Here is an 18,281-nt window from a genome sequence, read left to right as displayed (position 1 = left end):
TTAGTAAAAAATAAATTAGCAAATATTTTGCATATAAGATAATTTAGAATTCCCTCATTTATCTAATTTAGATTGAGAAATTCTAAATATAGTTTTAGTAACTAAAGATTTATTACTATATCCATGTCTTATATAAAAATTACCATCCTGCATCTATAAACCCAGATAATCAGCTATTACTATTTAATAGTGAATTATCAATTAGATATTTTTCTAATTTATTTTCTAATAATAATGTCCATTATAATTATATCAATCAATTAAAAATTTAATCTATCTATTTAAGTGTTCTAAATTTACCATTATTAATTTTATTAATCTTAATAATCCCAAATAATCATTTATTACTAAATCATAGGCATTAACATTCTTTTTTTTGAAATTGAACCACAATTTAAATTTTAGAAATAATCATAGCTAATAGAAAATCTTTTTAATAAATGTTATTTGAATGATAGATATTATATTACCTAATTTTGATTTTAATGTTGTAAGAACATTAATAGAACCATCACCTTCAATTAAACCGCTAAATAATAACCTAATTGATTATTATAATATAAATTATTATCAAAATTATTTAATTCTTTAATAAGTAAATTATTAATATAATTATTATACTTATTTAATAATAAATTTAAAGGATTTATTAAAAAATATATAATTAACTTTCGCGTGTAGTCTCTGAGGTTCCTTATATTATATATATTGTATAAGTTACCTGCTGATTGTCCATTAATAAATAAATGGATGTTCCAGCATATAGCGAAATATAAAGCTGCCAGTTTATTATTATTAGTTTAGCAGCTAATACTAGTATTGATATTAATATTAATACAGCTGTTATTAATACACTTCAAGTAAATAAATTTAATTTAGAATAATCCATACCGTTAGCACGCATATTCATTATTGTTACCATTAAATTTATTGATCCAAATATAGATGAGAATCCTGAGAAGTGTAATGCAAATATAGCCATATCAACAGAAATACCACTATGTGATTGTAATGATGATAATGGTAGATATACAGTTCAACCTGTTCCTAGACCTTCGTCAATTATTGTACTTAATACAGCAAATAATAAGCTAAGTACTAATAATCAGAATGCAATGTTATTTATTCTTAGGAATGCTGTATCACTTGTACCTATCATTAATAGAACTAAGTAATTACTGAAAGCTCCCATAGTTATTAGCATAACCATAAAGAAAATCATAAAGACGGCATGAGCGGTCACCAAGAATTGGGTAGCAGTAGTATATCTAATAGGTTTTATTCTATTAAATATAAAGCCCCACCGAACCGTACGTGATAGTTTCCCATCATACGGCTCTCCAGAGATTATAAGCCAAGACCTAACTTAGAAGTTATACCTTTATAAGTAATATTACCCTTATGTAATTTTATATGGCAATCTCTACATAATAGTACTTGTTTTCTATTAATTAAAATCATTCTCGATGTTATATAATCATAACGTTTAAATAATCTTAATCTATATAATTTTTTTATATGATGCATTTCTACATTTTATATGAATTACATATAATACAAAGATTATTTAATGTTTGACGAGAAGCAAGTAATCAATATTTTAATTTTTTAATAATAAAAGTATAGGAGATAATTCATTAAAATTAGATTTATTAATTCATGCTTTATATGAATATTCTGAATCTATTCTAACAATATTATCAAATACATTTCTAAGAAATTGAGTTATAATATCGCCTTTATTGTCCTTAATTCTTAATAGAAAACCTAATTTTTAATTAATTTACTTTTAGTAAGTATTCTTAATTTTTTTGCCAATGTTAATACACAAGAATAATATAAAGTATATCAAATACGATGTTTTAATTTATTATAATTAGTAGCTAATCTATAATAACTTAAGATTCCTCTACCTACCATTAAATAATGATTTATAATTACATGAATTTCTTCATGCATTAATCTACCTAAACCTGTAAGTTGAGCAAATCTACCATTTTTACAAGATCTAGCATAACCATGATCTACTAAGTTATTTAATATATATCTAATTAGAGCATTTATTATAAGTCTAGTATTATTAAGTCCTCTTATAGTTCTAATACTATAATGTTTATTAACAATAAGATACTTATGTCTTAGAGTAATTTTAATATCATATCCTAAAAATCTAGCTAGTTTTTTACTAGCACATTTAATAAATGTTTTATCCTTATTAATATTTAAATTTAAAGTTTCTATAAATTTACTTAAACTATCTTGTATAATAATACAATCTTGTTTAGAACCTATAACACCTAATAAAATATCATCTCCATATCTAACATATTTTAATCTTTTAAAATCTAGATCATTTTTCAGATGAAGATTTGTAGTTTTAGCTCTTAATTTAGATAATTTTATTCTTTCTGAAAATAATTTAGCACGTCTAATTAATTGAGATAATTTACTATATTTTAGATCTATTTTACGAACTGTTCCGCAATTAAATTTATCAATATATTCATCTAATCAATCATCAATCAAAGATAAAACTATATTACTTAAAATAAGACTTATAGTCGCTCCTTGAAGTATTCCATAATTTAGATTATGATATACACCTTTACTATCATAATATCCAGCTTTTAAAACTTTACTAATTAAATTAATAAAACCTTGATCATCAATACGTTTTTTTAATTGAGATATTATTAAATTATGAAGAATACTGTCAAAGCATTTTAAAATATCAATTTTTATAAATCAATTAACACTATTAAAATTATTTCTTATTTGTCAAATAGCTGTATGGCAACTTTTATTAAGCCTAAAACCATGACTATTATTTGACATTAATAGTTCAAATATAATTGTTAATATAATTTTTATAGATTCTTGTATAATTTTATCTCGTAGATTACCAAAACTTAATTGTCTAGTACCACCTTTTAGTTTAAGTATTTCTATACTACGACTTAGATTTATTTTTAATCTACCCGATCCTATTTCATTAGAAATAAAATCAAATCAATTATTACTAATACCATCTAAAGTTTGTCTAGAAGTACCTTCAATCATATTACTTAGATTACTCTTAATTTTATTATAAACTAATTTTAATAAATCAGGATCTTTACATAATTTTAATAAATTATTTAATTTAATATCTTTATTTTCACTTAATTTAGCCAATTCTACTAATTCTTTTAAATCCGAAGTATTTAGTTCCTTAGTAGAGAATCCCCTGGTCCCCTTCCTTATTAATGTATTAAGTAAAGTATTACCTAATATATTAAAATTCATCTTTCGATGAATATTCAGTACTACGAGACCTCTGTCAACTCCAAAGTTTCCTTTTTCAGTTGATCCCTTAGTTCTTATATTACCGTTAATAGATTGTTTAGACCCTCCATCTTTCTTAATACTGCTTGTATTTATTAATCTCATTAATCACAACCATCAAACCTCAACGTATAATTTGACAGCTGAGTATTCTATACCCGAATGGTAAGAGGGAATTGATACCCAAAAAAAGACTTTAAAGGAGTTCGTTAACCTAGTCATGCAATCCTTAGCTCAGAATACACCAATCATATCCTTTTTATAACATGCTATTGTCCCCATTAAGTTGGCCCTAATTAGGTAAGTTATATGCTTTACGTATGAATAATATATTTTTATATTATTCGTGATTAATAATACGATAATTATCAAGTAATTATTCCGATAATATAAACACAAAGGCGCACCGTTAAATAATTGCCCGTTGTGCATTAATATTTGTAGATTTAGTGCTGCTAATTCTAATCTCATAATTATACTTAAACTTAACCCTACTACTCCAGAGAATAATGAGAAAATTCCATATAAAGTGAAGTCAATAATTACTCATTACTGCTTCCCAAACCGTACGTGATAGTTTCCCATCATACGGCTTTCCATAATGAAGTCATTTAAATAGACAGTAAATATTTGATTACTTATCTTTAGTACTTGGTAGCGTTTCTAGAAATAATCCTAAATTTTCTCTATAAGAGTTTATAATTCTCACTTCATAATGTAATAATTGACCTCTATGTAACATCATATGATGATATTTACATAATAGTATTTGTTTACGTTGTAAAGATCCAACTCATTTCTTATAAGATAAATCTAATGATTTATAACTACTACGAACATCATTAACTTTACGTAAATGATGCATTTCTAAATTATTAGTAGAACCACAAATACAACATTTTTTAAATATAGATGATTGAGTGGTAGTACCAAACCAATTAGTATCTAATATATCTAATTTTCAGTCTAACTCTTTACCTACTTTATAATCATGATTTGTTAATAAAAGAACTGTTAGAATAAACATAATATCAGTATCTAGACACTTTAATCAAGGGCCGAATTTTTTAAATGCAGCCCTAGCAGATGATAATTTGTACTTCTTAGCTAATGTTTTAGCTAATGAGTATCTCAATAATCAATGCACATTGCCCAACATATGTTTGTTGGCTGCAAATGAATAGAAATTTAATATTCCTCTTCATTTTTGATTAAAGAATTCTACGATACGATCATGACTTAATAGGATAACTGAATCCTTAAGAGTAGCATAGATCTTGTTTAAATGATTACGTCTAATAAATTTATTATCGATTAAACGATTAATTAATTTTTTAAACAGTACATTTAATCTCAATCTAACTGCTCGTCTTTGTTTAACAAGTTTACCATTTTTTGTATGAGATACAAATATTGGTTCATTGTCATACTTCAACTTCTTAATATTAGCTCCTAAAAATTCAAAACCTTTTGATAAATGAGTTACTAATGTTTTCTTTTCATTTAATTCTAACCCACATTCAACTTTTAAAATATCTGCTAATTTAGATTTTATTTCTAATGCTTCTTTATAAAGACCTGCCAATAAAAATACAAAATCATCTGCATATCTAATGTACATAGATCTTCTAAAATTAAGATCATTAGTTTGATATCTAGGTATCTTACGCATATCTAATAAAGCTTGTCTAGCTTCTAGAGTATGTAATAGACCTTTTGTTCTACTATACCGAATAGATATTAATTTATCATATTCCGGATTAGACTTACGTCTTTTTCCTTTAGTATATTCAAGCATGATGGAATATTTTACTATTTTATCGAATCTATCTAATACAATATTAGCTAACATTGGACTTACTACAGAACCCTGTAGTGTACCCATATTAGATTTCATAATCTTTCCTGTTACCAGGTTTTTATACCCTGCCTTTAATAATTTATTAATTACTATTAAAAATTTATCACATTTTATATGATTCCTTAAAGAGTCCATTATTACATCATGAGGTATACTATCGAAACATTTTGTAATGTCTCCCTGTATTACTCATGTATGATGATGTCCTTTTAAATATAAAAGTTTCAAGGCTGAATGTACAGATTTATTTGGTCTAAATCCATAAGATTCTTCTTCGAACAATAGTTCAAAGATACACTCTAAAATTACTTGTAATCCTTTATGTACTATCTTCTCTATTAGAGAGGATATACCTAATAGTCTTAAAGAGCCATCCTTCTTTAGAATCATATGTCGTCTGGCTAGTTTAAAGTCAAATGAACCATTCATTATAGATTTAGATAAATTTTCAAATGTTTTCATAGATATAGAATCTAAGGTGGTTCTATCTAATCCTTTGGTCATGTTACCAAGTTTAGACTTGATTTCCAAATAACATAATTGTAAGAATTCGGTATTTCTTAATACCTTAATTATACCGTTATATGTATTTGTACTTTTATCGTAATATTTACCTAATCTTTCTAAAACAAAGGTATGAGCTTTTTTATTTCTCACTGTCTTTGTTTTATTATCAGATTCTTCATTACTTGAACCCTTCCTTCCCTTTTTTTCAAGGTCCGTACTACGATTCATCCGTGCCCGCTTAGCAATAACATTATTATCACCAGAGGCGGTTACATCCCATGGTTCGTTACTTAGTTCTTCTTTAACATTCAGATTTGATTCTGATTGTTCTGGTTTGATTTCCTTAGCTTCTTGCGCATTATTATCTTCAATAGATAAACTTTCCTCTTTAGGTGGGCTTGGATCTTGTGAATAACCATAATAACAGGAATCTTTTATTATAGCAATGATCCATATGATATCTAAGAACTCATATATCACAACCTCAGTCGTGGTAACCAATACGTATACAAGTTTCTTAACGTAAGCATAGAAATCCTCTCTTATAAAGCCTTTTTCTCTAGAGTTCTTCGAGTTAACTTTACATTTGTTTTGTGCTTTCATAATATGTATCTTATTAGGTTTACATATTACCAAAACCCGAGATATGTATTCTATAAAAGAATTCACAATACATAATATTGTATCCAGTCTACAATATATAACTAAGCACGCTCTCATGGCGCACATCCCTATCTGCTTAGCATTAGTGGAAAATAATCATGATTCTACTCATTGGTACCCTTTCGCTATAAGGTTGTTTTTAATTGTATTTATAGAATTTATTGTTATATTATTCATTTAATAATATATTATGATCTTTATTATATTTATTTATTTTTTCTTAGATCAATAATCAAATTAGTCACTTATTTTTTTTTATTTAACCGGGAAAGGTAAGATTCGAACTTACACAGGATAACCAAATTTAATAGCAATAAACACATCTAGCCAATGATTTCTTTCCCATTTTTATTTCCCATTATATAAATATTAATATTTTTTATATTTATATACTTATATTTTAATTTTTTTTATATAAAATAAAATTATAAATAATTTTATATATTCAGACATGTTAGAATCGAACTAACTTCCTCTGAGTCCCAATCTCAGCGTCTCACCATTCAACCTATGTCTGTTTCACTAATATTTTTAACATATTAGTAATAATATATAAATATAAGGTATTAGTTTAATGGTAAAACAACTACTTTACACGTAGCAGAGTAATAGTTCGATTCTATTATACCTTATTATATAAATATATACATTTTATTATATATATATTTTTTTTTATTTAATTAATTATTTTATAATAATGAAGAAATATAGATTATATTTTAACCTATATTATAATTATTATTTAAATTGAATGTGATAGGAATTGAACCTACACAGCACAATATGCTACTAAGACTACAGCTTAGCTAGTAATACCAATATACTAAACACATTCTTCTTATTAATATTAATAATATATTATTACTTATATTTTATAATAAAGATATTAAATTCTTAAATTTATAAAAATTTTATAATTAAAAAAAGATTAATTTTTTAAATTTTATTCTTTCTCCCCCCCCTTTACAGGGGGGATTAGTAACCAATTAGCCCAATCAATTGATTGGGGGGTGTGATATTATAAGAACCATTTCCTTTATTTATTTCTTATTTTATTCCTACAAATATATTTACATATAATAATTATATTTTATAATTAAGTATTAATATCTTAAATATTATTTTTAATATTATTAATTATTATAAAAAAATTATTTATTTTAAAAAAATATAATATTTAATGTCTTATTTATATATTATATTAAATAAATTATTTCTATTATATAATAGATATTTGACATATAATATAATTATTAGTTATATATTATAATTAATTATAAATAATAATGATTATATATTAATATATAATAATAAAATTAAATTATTATAATTAATAAATTTTTAGTTTTTATAATACACCCCCCAAATAATTATATTTATTTTATAAATTCTAAAGCCCCCCTTTATAGGGGGGAGTATTAATTAAATAAATTTTAAAACTTTTATTATTTAAGTAAAGATATTAATCTATAATAATAAGAATATATAAAATTTTAAATATATATATTTTTTTTTAATAATAATTTTATAAATACATATAATAAATTATTTAAAATGAATAAAATATAATGAATATTTATAAATATAAATATCAATAATAATAAAAATAAAAATTATTTCTTAAAATTTATTCTTTACCCCCCTGTAAAGTGGGGGGGGTTAATAATTAACTAAACCAATATAAAGATTGGGGATATAGTATTCCAATTATTATTTCTTTTATTTATATTTTTTGTTTTTTATAATATAAATAAACTTATCCATTATAATGTTAATTATTTCTTTTGTTTATATTCATTAAAATTTATATGATAAATTTTTTAACAAAATACATATACTTATATGCTTTTTATTTATAAAGATTAATTTTTAATAAATTAATTATTAAATAATAAAAATTACTTTTAAGTAAAATATTTAATTTTATTATTTACATAAATTTATATAAATAATTTTTAAATACATTTCATTTAATTTAAATATAAAATGATATTTAGTAATAAATTAAAATTTATTAAAAATAATACTTTTTTCTTAAAAATTAAACCCTCTTAAGAATTCAGAATTAACTAATTTTATTTATTCACTAGGGGGGTATTATTACTACTCATATTGTTTACTTTAAATATTTTCTATCATATTCTTTATCCTTATTTACATTATCTTTATACTATTATAATAAATAAATTTTTACTTCTTTAATTATAAAATTAATTATATAATTATTTTACAAATCATTAAATTATAATAATCATTTTATTAATAATAAGGAAATATAATATTTAATTCCTTATTTATTTATAAGATTAAACAAATAAATATTATTCTATCTATGATAAATATTTAATAATAATGATATAAAAAATAAATACTTGTATTAATAAAATATAAAGAATAAATTATAAAAAAAAGTATAATAATTAAATTATAATAATTAAATATTATTAAATGTATACTATACACCCCCAAATGATTTGATCAAAATAAGATCATTCTAAAACCCCCCCCCCTTTTTAGAGGGGGGAGTAATGATTAGAAAAAATAAAAAAAATATTTATTTTTTACAGGTGTTAATCTATAATAATAATAATAATATTTTAGAATTATTATAAAAAAAATTTTATAAATAATTATATAAAAAATTATTCTATCAAAAAAAAAGAATAAATAAATTTTATAAATCTCTCCCTCCCCCCCTTTAGGGGGGGGAATTCAGAACTAACTAATTTTATTTATTCACTAGGGGGGTGTTATCTCTATTTACTTTATTCATATTACATTTATATTTATTTATATCATTATTTATTTAATCTCTTTATAATTTATAATATTACATAAAAATATCTTAAATAAGAATATTTAATAAATTAATTTAATTTAATTAATAAAAGAATTATATATTATAAAAATTTGTATTTATAAATAAAAATATTAATAAAAAAAAATTAATTAAGATTATTTTAATTTTCACTATACACCCCCCAAATTATTTGGTTTAAAATAAGATCATTCTAAAGCCCCCCTAAAAAGGGGGGGGAGGAGAAAGAATTATTTAAAAAATTCATTTTTATTATTTTTAATTACATAATTTAATGTAAAATTTTATTTAATAAAAAAATATTTAATTTATATTTATATATATAGAATAAATAAAAAAAATCTTTAGAATAAAACAATATATAAACAAAAAAACATATACTTATATATATTTATAATTAATAATATATAAACAAAAAATAATTATATAAAAATTATTACAAAAATAAATTAAAATTTATAATATAAAATTAAAATTTATAATAAAAATTATAAGAAATAATTTATAAATTTATGAAATTATATGATAATAATAATTTTAAATAAAAAAATAATTTCTTAAATCTTATTCTTTCCCCCCCCTTTACAGGGGGGATTGGTAACCTACTATCTCAATCAAATGATTGGGGGGTGCGATATTATGTGAATTCTTTCTATTATTTATATTATTTTTTATAAAATTTATATTACAAAATAATAATTATTACTCTATTTAATTAATATTTAATTTGTAAATATCATTAAAAAAGTTATAATAAATTTATTTAATATAATATTTTATTATATATATATTATTATAATTTTATATTTTATTCATAAAATTTATATTATTATATAAAAATTTCTTTAATTAATAATAAATATTAATGAAATATAAATAAAAAAAAAGTATAAAATAAAGAATATTTAGGGATTATACACCCCCAAATTATTAGGTTTAATTAAGATCATTCTAAAACCCCCCTTTTTAGGGGGGGGGTAGTTAAGATTTAATTTTTAATCTTTTTATCTCTTAAAAATATCTAAAATATCTCTCTCTTTATATTTATATTATATCATATAATTACTTTATTAAAATTATTTATTTAATTAATAATAAATATTAATTATACATTAATAAAAAGGTATTTTATTTTATATACTAAAATTATTATTATATTTGATATAAATATATTTATAATAATAAAAATATAATAATTAATAGATATAAATATAATAAAAAGATAATAAAATAAAAATTTAATAATAAGAATAAATTTGTGGATATACACCCCCTAAATAATAATATTAAATTATTATATTATTAATTCCCCCCTTTTTATGGGGGGGAAGAGATAGTAAGATTTTTTATTTTTTTTTTATAATAAATATATATAATTATAATTATTAAAGTAAAATTAAATATGAAATTATTTAATAAATTATTTAATTTATATTAACTAAATAAATAAATTATATAGTTAAAGCATTAAATAAGAATAAAATTGAAAGAACAAATAAGAATAAACCGAATAAGATTAGTAAGAATATTGTTCAACATAATTTAATTAAATAATCAAAAGTAAATCTAAGGAAAGATGCTCTTATTCAAATAAATAAATACATAAAGAAACATAATTTTATACCGAAAGAAGCACCGTATAATAATCCTTCGATTAATGAGTTAATAAAAGATAGATTGTAAGTAAATAAATTAAAAGTTAGGAATAAATAACCTCCAAAGAATAATATAGTACTAGCTGCTGACATTAATATAACATTACCATATTCAGCTAAAAAGAAGAAAACAAATAGACCTGCAGAATATTCAGTAAAGAATCCTGCTACTAATTCATTTTCAGCTTCTACTAAATCAAATAGAAGTCTATTAGTTTCTGCTACAGTACTTATAAAGAATAAGATAGTAATAAGTAATAATAGAATACAATATCATATAATTCTTTGACTTTCAACTAAAGATGTATAATTTAAAGTTGAAGCAAACATTAAAATAATAATATAAACAGTTGTTAAAACTAATTCATAACTTACTAATGCTGCTGTAGATCTAATACTACCTAAAAATGAATATTTAGAGTTAGAACCTCAACCTGCTAATAATGATCCAAATACACCTAAACTACCTATAGCTAATGAAAATAATATACCATTTTCTAAATCACCTAATGTTAATGATAGACCAAATAGTATCACTAATCATCCTAATAATGCTGTTATTAATGTTATTACTAGACTTATTAATAATATAAATGCATTAGCTTCTTTTAGTATTAATATTTCTTTAACTAATAATTTTACTGCATCAGCAAATGCTTGTAATAATCCATAGTACAGTTAATCTTCTTTTAATCATATTAATTAATATTCATTAATTAACTTAGATAAAGTTAGAAGAGTTCTCCCTAAATAAAATTCTATTTTATCCATTTAACAAATAAATAATTTTTTTTATTAATTATTCTGTACTTTTTCAAGTAAGGCTTGACTATATCTTAAGTATTTAAATAAATAAATAAATAAATAAATAAATACCAATCACCTTTTAGTCGATGAACTGCATACTTAAATAAAATAAAATAAAATAAATAAGTACTTGGCTGCGGATTATCTATTTCCTTTCGTACATCTTAATTGATATTACTATACCACGAGTCATTACCTGTGCCATAAATATATTACTATATTTATTTAGTTAATTAAGCTTTAAGACTTTCCCGCAATTTGATGATTTATAGCAAAAGGTTCACTTTCACTTAAGCTAAAAGAAATTTCTTAATTTTCTTCTTATTTTATATCTTATTAAATCTATAATTTATATATTTTTTATATAATAAAATTAAATATTAATAAAAAAGTGAAATAATTTTTAAAGTTCTCCCCTCCCCCCCCTTTACAGGGGGGAATTAAGTATCTATAAATTTAACCTAAATATTAGGGGGGTATGATCTTAAAATATTTATTTATATTCATTATTTACATTATATATATTAATATTAATTTATATAAATCTTTATTATTATATTAAAAGAATATATTAGATATTAGATAATATATAATATTATTAAAAATATTAATTATATAAAAGAATATATTAGAATATAATATTAATAAAAAAGGAAACAAAAATAAAAAGATCTTCCCCTCCCCCTTTACAGGGGGATTTAAGTATTTACTTATTTTATTAATGTGGTATGTATTATTATTATTTTACATATTAATTTATATTTATAAAAATAAAATTATAATATATATTATATTATTTATTAATAAAATAATATAATTAATTTAATAAGATAAGGGTATATTATATTAAACCTACTGCATTTAGACCTAAACGTCTTTGCATATAACCCATTGTTTTTCTTTCTGCTACTGTTAAATAAGCTACTGTAAATAATACACATACTAAAAATAATAATACTTCTACTGTATTTAATATAATTGACATCATTTATTTTTATTTTTAATATTTTCAATATATATCTTAATTAATATATATTAAAGATATATTATTTATATTTAATTATTTTTAATTAATAAGTAAAAATATATAATTATGTAAAAGGGCATTATTAATATAAAAATTAATTGTAGTATATATATATATTTATATAAATAAATTAATATTTTTTATTAGTTCTAAATATTAATAAAATACCTGCTATTATACTTAATAATAAGATTAAACCTAATATTAAGAATAATATTGAATATTCAGTATATAATAATTCACCTATTATTTTAAATTCTATAACATTAGATATATTATTATAATCTAAAATATTATTAATTAATAATATATTAGTATTTATATCTATATCATATATATTTAAATATATAAATGTAAACATAGTAATACTATATAAAATTAAAATTAAATCTAGTGAATAATTTTGATGATATAATTCGGAATTTTTTATATTTATTAAAGATAATATAAATATAAATAATACTGATATAGCACCTACATATATTAATATATATAATAAACCTAATACATTTAAATTTAACATATATAATAATAATCCTAATAATATATAAAATAATATTAAATTAAATAAACTTATCATTAGATTTATTCTTGTTAATACTATTATACTCATTATTATTAATAATATTGATATTATTATTATTATATTATTATTTAATCAATTTATTATTTGACTACTTAATATTATCATTTTTTTTATTTTTTCTCTCCATTTATTATTAATATATGGATATATTTTATTAATTTATTTTTTCTTTAATATCTAGTCCATGAAAGGATTCGAACCTTTTTACTTATGTTAACAGCATAATGTTTTAACCAATTAAACTACACAGACATATAATATATATATTACTAATATATATAAAGTAAAATAAAATTAATTATAATTAATAGTTAATTATTGCTCATTTAATCACTCTAAGAATGATAGTAATGATACTGCTTCTATTGCTATAAGCATTTCACTATGACCTACACCACATAATTCTGAACATTGTCCGTAGAATAAACCTTCACGTTGTATAATAGTACTTACTTGTACTAATCTACCTAGAGTACCATCTATTTTAATACCTAAAGCTAGAACAGCAAAGTTATGTATTACATCACCACCTGTTACTACAAATCTTATATGTGTATCTACAAGTACTACTACTCTATTATCTACATCTAAATAACGTATTTGTCCAAATTCTAACATATCATCTAGTATCATATATGAATCGAAACTTATTGTTTCACCACTATCATTTATAAAATCTGAGTATTCATAAGATCAATATCATTGATATCCTATACATTTAATTGTCATAGCTAGATCTATTACATCATCACTTAAATATAATAATATAAATGATAGGAATGCAATTAATAATAATACAAATATTAGAAATAATGTTCATATAAATTCTAATAATGAACCATGAACTAAATATTTATAACTAAATTTATTATTTTTAAATGATATAATTATACTTGTTAATAAATAAGTTACTAAACAGAATATAATTATAACATAAAACATAATTGTATCATGAACTTCTAATATACCTTCCGCTACATTAGATGCTGAATCTTGTAAATATATACCTCATAGTGTAAGTACATCATTACTTATTATTGAATTAAATCATAAATTTAACATCTTTTTCTTTTTTTTTACTTTTTATTATTGTCTATAATATTATTATATTATATTATAATCCATTTAAATATTTTTTTATACGACTACAGAGATTTGAACTCTGACACTCAATTTGGAAGATTGATGGTCTACCATTAACCTATAATCGTTTATTTATTTATATACTTATATATTTTATTATTGAGCATAGTGAGAATCGAACTCACATGGCCTACTTAAAAGGTAGGTGTTTTAACCGTTAAACTATACACTCATTTATTTATAAATTAAGTATAGTAAATTAGATTGGTAAGGTTCGAACTTACATCTTTTTAACTCAAATTTAAATCGACTTGCCAAATTAGTCTACAATCTATTTAGATATATCAATCGAAGGATTTGAACCTTCATGCATAAAAGCATTATAACTTAACTATAACGTGTCTACCAATTTCACCAGATTGATTTATATTTACTATTAAAATAATTAAATAGAATGACAGAGAATTGAACTCTGATCAAACCATTATGAGTGGTGGGCTTTACCATTAAGCTATCATTCTTTATATTTATTTATTTATTTTATTTATATGTGCAATAACAAGATTTGAACTTGTAGCATAAGATCATGAATCTTATATGTTAGCCAATTACACTATATTGCATTTAAAATATTATATACTTTAATAAAATATTAACTTAATAAAAAAATTTAATTATTAATATTATAATATATTTTTTATATGAAAAGTATATATGGTATTTTTAATCTTAGTAGGAATTGAACCTACACTTTTAGAATGAAGCTCTAACGTTATACCATTTAACTATAAGATCAAATATATAAATATATTATACTAATATAATAAAAAATACAAGAGCAAGAGGAATCGAACCCCTATCACACGATTTGAAGTCGCAGATAATAACCGTTATACTATACTCTTTTATTTATTTATATACACACTTAATAAGAGTTGAACTTATATTATTAATTCCGTAGACTAATGTTTTACCATTAAACTATAAGTGCATATATATATATATATATTTATATATATTTTTTATCTAATAGATGGGAATTGAACCCATAGTCTTTAAATCCTAAATTTAATATGTTAACCGTTACACTACTATTAGTTAGTATTATATTTAAATAAGCATTATATTATTATATTTTCCCTTTAATATATTTATTAAATATATTATATAATTAATATAAAAATAAATTATTAATTACAAAGTATAGATATTCTTTAAAAATTAATTAATATTAATAATAATGACTTTCTTATATAAATATAAACGAACATAACAAGATTCGAACTTGTGATTCCAAAATATGGAATAAAACAACTCAAGTGTTTCACCTTAAACCACTCAGTCATATGTCCAAGTAAATTAATTAATTGCTGAGTAGTGAACTCGAATCACTAACTATCGATTACAAAACGATTGCTTTACCAATTAAGCTAAACCAGCTTGTAATATAATAAAAATAATAAGATAAGAGATAATAAAATAAGAAAATCATTCAATTTAATAAATTAATATTTAATTCTTAATTGAAATTATATTACTTATTCATCTAATAAGTTTTTTAACTGAATATGATAAACTACTTCATACTTGATATGCTATAAGTATTTATTAAATATTTCACTGCTTAACTAATTTTCGATAATACTATATATATATAACATTAATTAAAAATTCATCAGCGGCAATGTCTCATATAATCCTTTCGTACTAAATGAGAGATTATCTTTTTCAGATATTAGTGGCAGATATTAACCGAACTGTCTTACGACGTTCTTACAATTTATTTTAATATTTTCATATTAATTTAGACTATATCTTCATCTTATTTATTTCATATATTCTTATATTTATTCATTATTTCTCTTATATATTCTTCTTTTTTCATTATATTTTTATTATTTGATATATAATAAATATTTTCTACTATATATTCAATATCTTTTTTATTTATTATAATATTATTATTTTATTTATTCAATTAATTATATTATTAATATATTTTATTTATATAATTTTATATTTAGTTCTATATCATAATTAATTAATTTAAGTATTATTTTATTTTTAATATCCATAATACTTTTTACATCATATCTATAAATATTATTTATATTATAAATATTACCACAATTAAAATATTGTTGAATTTCTTCTAATATTGATTTATCTTGTGATATATTAAAATACATTTTTATTCTTAATGAATTTGTAGTATTTTTAGTTAAATATACATTTATATTACCATTACCTTCAAATAAACCTATAATATAATCTAAATCTATGAGATTATTATTATAATATTTAGTATATTCTTTATTTATTAAATCATTATAAAGTATAGGTTTAGATAAAACTAATAATTTTTCTGATTCAGTTAAATATCTTAATAAATTATTAGATAGTAAGTTCATATTATATGCAATATTAATTAAATTTAATAATATATTATTATTTATATAATGTTCTTTATTATATAATTTATCTATTATTACTTTAAACATTATAAAAGATTTATATTTATTACCTCTTAGTAGATATTTTATAAAAAATAGTATAATAATATTTATTAAATCATTTATATTTGTTACATTATATGTACAAATACCTTTATTATTTATATAATAATATCCACAATTAAAATAATCTTTAATTGCTATTATTGTTTTTTCATCTTTTTTTTGTAAAGATATATTAAATTTTAGGGATAATCAAATTTTATTATTCTTTTTATTTATTGAAATATTTAAATTTCCAATTGATTGAAATAATCCAATTATATATTTTAGTTTTATTTTATTCATATTTATTTTTTTTTATTTATTACCTTTTATTCTATTCTATATGTTATTTATTATATAATGAATTTTTAAATATATAAGAAAATTAATTTAAATTTATTAAATATATTAAATAAGAGTTGGCGTTTACTATATAATTTCAATTATTTAAATATAATATATAGATATATAGTCCAAATATATATAAATATATACTTGAGTCGTTACGGTATTTACTAAAATATTTATTTTATTAATTAAAATATTTTTAAATTACCACGGTATTAACATATTTATTATATAAATAAACTTAGTCTTCACCGTTTTCAGCCAATAATTATTAATATTTTACAATTATTATAAATAAAGATTTAATTATATTTATAATATTAAATTAAAATTAATTAATTTAAATTAATGGGCTAAGAATTAACCCAGCTCACGTAACCTTTTATACGACGAACAGTCGTACCCTTACCATCTTTTGCATCCAGTAGGATAGGTTGAGCCGACCAATTTTATGTTTATATTAAATATGTTTATTATTTAATTTCAATAATTTTCATTATTGTTCAGACTATGTCTTATATTTATATAAAATATTATAAATATTTGGGCGCTCGTGGTTAAATTATTGTTATACTACTCATTAACTAGTCGTTGAACGTTTATTATCCTTTTTAATTATGTATAGATAATACTTCGCTGCAAGTTATCTTTATATATAAATAAATATATATTTTAGATTTTCTTGTCAATTCACCCAATTTATCCTCGACATCGTTATTTTTTTTATCGAGGTCCCAATCATTGTTTACGATATGAACTCTCACACAATATTAGGCTGTTATCCCTAGCGTACCTTACTCGTTATCACTATGATTAACTTCATCAATAGTTGTTCATTATACTATACGTAAATATTATTTCGACTTGTAGGTCTATTTATCTTAATATCATTATACTATTATACTTATTTATATACATTTTTTATATATTTTAGTTATTTGCCTAAATTAATGATATCTTATTTTTTACTATTATTTAATTATTAAAAAATAAAGTTAATTTTATATTGTTATATATTAATATAATATATATTTAATAAATTTATTATTTTATCTAATAGACAGATTAGATACTTTTTCTAATCCTACCGTCCCAGTCAAACTA

At 20.5% G+C, this 18,281-nt stretch overlaps 3 protein-coding genes across 3 annotated transcripts; all 3 read right to left on the bottom strand.

Moving 5' to 3' along the window:
• Nucleotides 1-1,848: 1,848 nt before the first annotated feature.
• B9G98_01796 (Putative COX1/OXI3 intron 1 protein) lies at nt 1,849-3,429 on the bottom strand (the record flags this gene model as incomplete). The annotated part of the gene is made up of 2 exons (XM_024808353.1): nt 1,849-2,474; nt 3,051-3,429. The coding sequence occupies 2 exons, from the start codon at nt 3,427-3,429 to the stop codon at nt 1,849-1,851; spliced, it is 1,005 nt and encodes a 334-aa protein (XP_024664121.1).
• Nucleotides 3,430-4,525: 1,096 nt separating this feature from the next.
• Nucleotides 4,526-6,295, bottom strand: B9G98_01795 (Putative COX1/OXI3 intron 1 protein; the record flags this gene model as incomplete). Its single annotated transcript, XM_024808352.1, has 2 exons — nt 4,526-5,339; nt 5,484-6,295. The coding sequence occupies 2 exons, from the start codon at nt 6,293-6,295 to the stop codon at nt 4,526-4,528; spliced, it is 1,626 nt and encodes a 541-aa protein (XP_024664120.1).
• Nucleotides 6,296-16,331: 10,036 nt separating this feature from the next.
• On the bottom strand, nt 16,332-16,742 carry B9G98_01794 (putative intron-encoded DNA endonuclease 1; the record flags this gene model as incomplete). The annotated part of the gene is made up of 1 exon (XM_024808351.1): nt 16,332-16,742. The coding sequence occupies one exon, from the start codon at nt 16,740-16,742 to the stop codon at nt 16,332-16,334; it is 411 nt and encodes a 136-aa protein (XP_024664119.1).
• Between the last annotated feature and the right edge of the window lie 1,539 nt (nt 16,743-18,281).

This window comes from Wickerhamiella sorbophila, assembly GCF_002251995.1.
Source record: "Wickerhamiella sorbophila strain DS02 chromosome Unknown contig13, whole genome shotgun sequence".
NCBI lineage: Eukaryota > Fungi > Ascomycota > Dipodascomycetes > Dipodascales > Trichomonascaceae > Wickerhamiella > Wickerhamiella sorbophila.
The sequence above is the reverse complement of the archived record's forward strand: the minus strand, read 5'-3'. Positions and strand labels throughout refer to the sequence as shown.